Source organism: Phragmites australis, chromosome 6, assembly GCF_958298935.1.
Source record: "Phragmites australis chromosome 6, lpPhrAust1.1, whole genome shotgun sequence".
NCBI lineage: Eukaryota > Viridiplantae > Streptophyta > Magnoliopsida > Poales > Poaceae > Phragmites > Phragmites australis.
This window is the reverse complement of record NC_084926.1, coordinates 1,225,247-1,227,900: the sequence shown is the minus strand read 5'-3', so window position 1 is coordinate 1,227,900 and position 2,654 is coordinate 1,225,247. Positions and strand designations below refer to the sequence as shown.

Here is a 2,654-nt window from a genome sequence, read left to right as displayed (position 1 = left end):
TTAACTTTAAGAATTTTTTAGAGCTAAATATTTCTAGCTCCATAAATTTATAGAGCTAAAACTACAGGTACACCAAAAGATATTTGGATGAGCTAATTTATTTTTATTTTAGTCTAAAAATAGAGTCTTAAATCATTTTATCTTAATATACAAACTTAAGAGCTGGCATGGAGCTTAGAGGTGAAGGGTTGCCAAACATGACCTAAATTAAATGACGCGCGGAGCTCTTGTGGGTTCTAAAAGAAAACTTTGTTTTATGCTCGATAAATTGATCAGCAGGTAAGTACATTTCGGAATTCGGAAGCCAGGCTTAAGAAATAATTTAGGTGTATATATATGTTCCTGTAAAGGTTAAAATCCACATATACACATACATAAAAACGCTCCCTGCAACCTTGTATCTATTTTCGTGGGCACCTTGTTACACATTAATTCCTTCTTCCAGGGCATACATGTAAAAGAAGAGGTTTACAAGGTAGAACACATACATACATGCACGCGACCAAACATTTACAAGTATAAAACATATATCAGACAAAAAAGAATAATAACCCCATCGTATTCGCAATTTGCATGTATACGTACACGCCCTTCCTTGTGGATTAATTTATCAATCTTAGTTTAGTTTTGCCTGTCCCAGTCAAGGATAATAAGGAATTTAATTAAGATTTAATTATGTACGTAATGCATGGATTATTTATTATTAAAAGACGAAGCCGCCTCCCTGCCCCTGGACGTCGTTGACCCAACCGAACATGTCCATGTAGGGGTTGACCAACGTCTCCGGCGGGTACTCGTCGATGCAGTCCTCCCAGGCGCCGGCGTCCGCGAGGTCCCTGCTCACCTCCCAGTAGCAGCTGTTGCACTTGAACCCGGACCCGAAGGTCACCATGAGCACCCTGTCCCCGCGCTTCAGCCTCCGCTTCGCCTCCATGTACGACAGCACGTACCACAGGCTGCTCGCCGACGTGTTGCCCCACCGGTGCAGAGTCATCCTTGCCGGCTCCACGTCGTGGATGCTCAGCCCCAGGCTCTTCCTCACCGCCTCGATCACCGCCGTCCCGCCGGGATGGAGGCAGAAGTGGTCCACGCCGGTCTTGAAGTTGATCTTAGGGCCCTCGACTTTGACCTTGCGCCGGAGGAGGTTACGGAGGAGGCGGCGGGCCGCGAACCGCGCGAGCTCGCGGACGGGGAGGATGCGCGGGGCCAGGCGCTGGAGGTTCTTGGTGAAGGCACGCACGGCGGCCTTGGGGAGCGCCTTGCTGAGGCTGACGCCGAGGCGGCCGTCGGCGTCCTCGCGGTGCACGGCTGCCGCGTGCGCGTCGTCGTGCGCGCCGATGTTGGCGCGCACGAGGCAGCGAAGCTCCATCTTGGCGCGACCGCAGAACGCTGGGTCGTTGGTGAGCAGCGCGGCGGCGCCGCCGCATCGGAAGAGGCAGTTCCCGAGCATCATGGACTTGTCGGTGCCCGTGTACCAGTTGGGAGCGCACGACTCGGAGGTGACGACAAGCGCCATGGTGCGCGGGCGCGTGAGCATGACGTTTCGGGCGAGGTCGACGGCGATGAGCCCCGCGCTGCACCCCATCCCGGAGAGGTTGTATGCCATGACGTCCTCCCGCATACCGAAGCGGCGCACGATCCTGGACACGAGCGAGGGCTCCGGGGAGAAGGAGCCAACGTTGAGTACGACCAGGTCGACGTCGCGCGGCTTTACGCCCGTCTTGGCGAGCACCGCTGCGACGGCGTCGTCGAAGAAGTCGTCCATCTCCTCGAGCGCGTCGTCGTGGGTGGGGCACTCCTCGCGGCAGTCGAGGACGTTTCGCGGGCAGTAGGTGTGCTCACCGATGCCGGAGTTGACGATGACCTTGAGGAGGAAGCGGTACTCGGAGAGGCCGAGGCGCTTGTTGCGCTCGATGACGGCGCCGGCCATCTCGGTGGTGACCTTGCGGTCGTCGGAGGGCTTGTGGCAGGCGTAGTCCAGCAGGTAGCAGCGCGCGCGCCGGCGACGCGACGCGGCCCGCCACGCCAGGTACGCGGCCGCGTGCGCCAGCAGCAGCACCGTGAGCAGGGCAAGCAGGGCCATTGGAATTGGTTGATACTCCGATCAGCCGGCCACAGTTAAGGACGGCACACAAGTACACAACAAGTAGCTGTGGCTCGCTCTCGCTCTCGCTCAGTTATATATCTTGGCAACGAATGCGTGGTTATATATATGCCGATATGATGCAGTGCAGTGCAGTGAGTGAGAGAGACTAGCGTAGTGCCGTGGGTGTGTTGAGGTTGGTGAGAGAGAGAGAGAGAGGAGTTTAATGCGGTCGACGTAGTCTCCAACGGCCAACCATCAAGCAACCATGCACTAATGATCGAGTCAGGCCGCGGTGCATGGGCCATGGCCGTGACTGTGAGCAAGCTCGATCGCTACATAATCGGGCCGTTTGCCAGTGAGTAGGACTTAACCAGCTGCACCGTCCTACTTGATCGATCAGAGATGAAATATAGTACGTACGTGCTATTGCTCCTACTAGTTGCAGTGTGCACGCAGGTAGAATGTGTTAAGTGCACGTACAAGAGTGCTAGCAGATGTGTCAATAAAAATTAAGCACGTACGCATGCGTCCGTTTCAGTCAGTAATAACCACTATTGACTCTAGTTGA

At 54.6% G+C, this 2,654-nt stretch overlaps 1 protein-coding gene across 1 annotated transcript; it reads right to left on the bottom strand.

Moving 5' to 3' along the window:
• Window positions 1–371: 371 nt before the first annotated feature.
• Window positions 372–2,162, bottom strand: LOC133920324 (3-ketoacyl-CoA synthase 12-like). The gene has a single exon (XM_062364933.1). The coding sequence runs from the start codon at window positions 2,081–2,083 to the stop codon at window positions 704–706; it is 1,380 nt and encodes a 459-aa protein (XP_062220917.1). The 5' UTR covers window positions 2,084–2,162; the 3' UTR covers window positions 372–703.
• Between the last annotated feature and the right edge of the window lie 492 nt (window positions 2,163–2,654).

Coding starts and splice junctions, on each gene's coding strand:
- LOC133920324 (XM_062364933.1), bottom strand. CDS start 2,083: ATGGCCCTGCTTGCCCTGCTCACGGTGCTGCTGCTGGCGCACGCGGCC.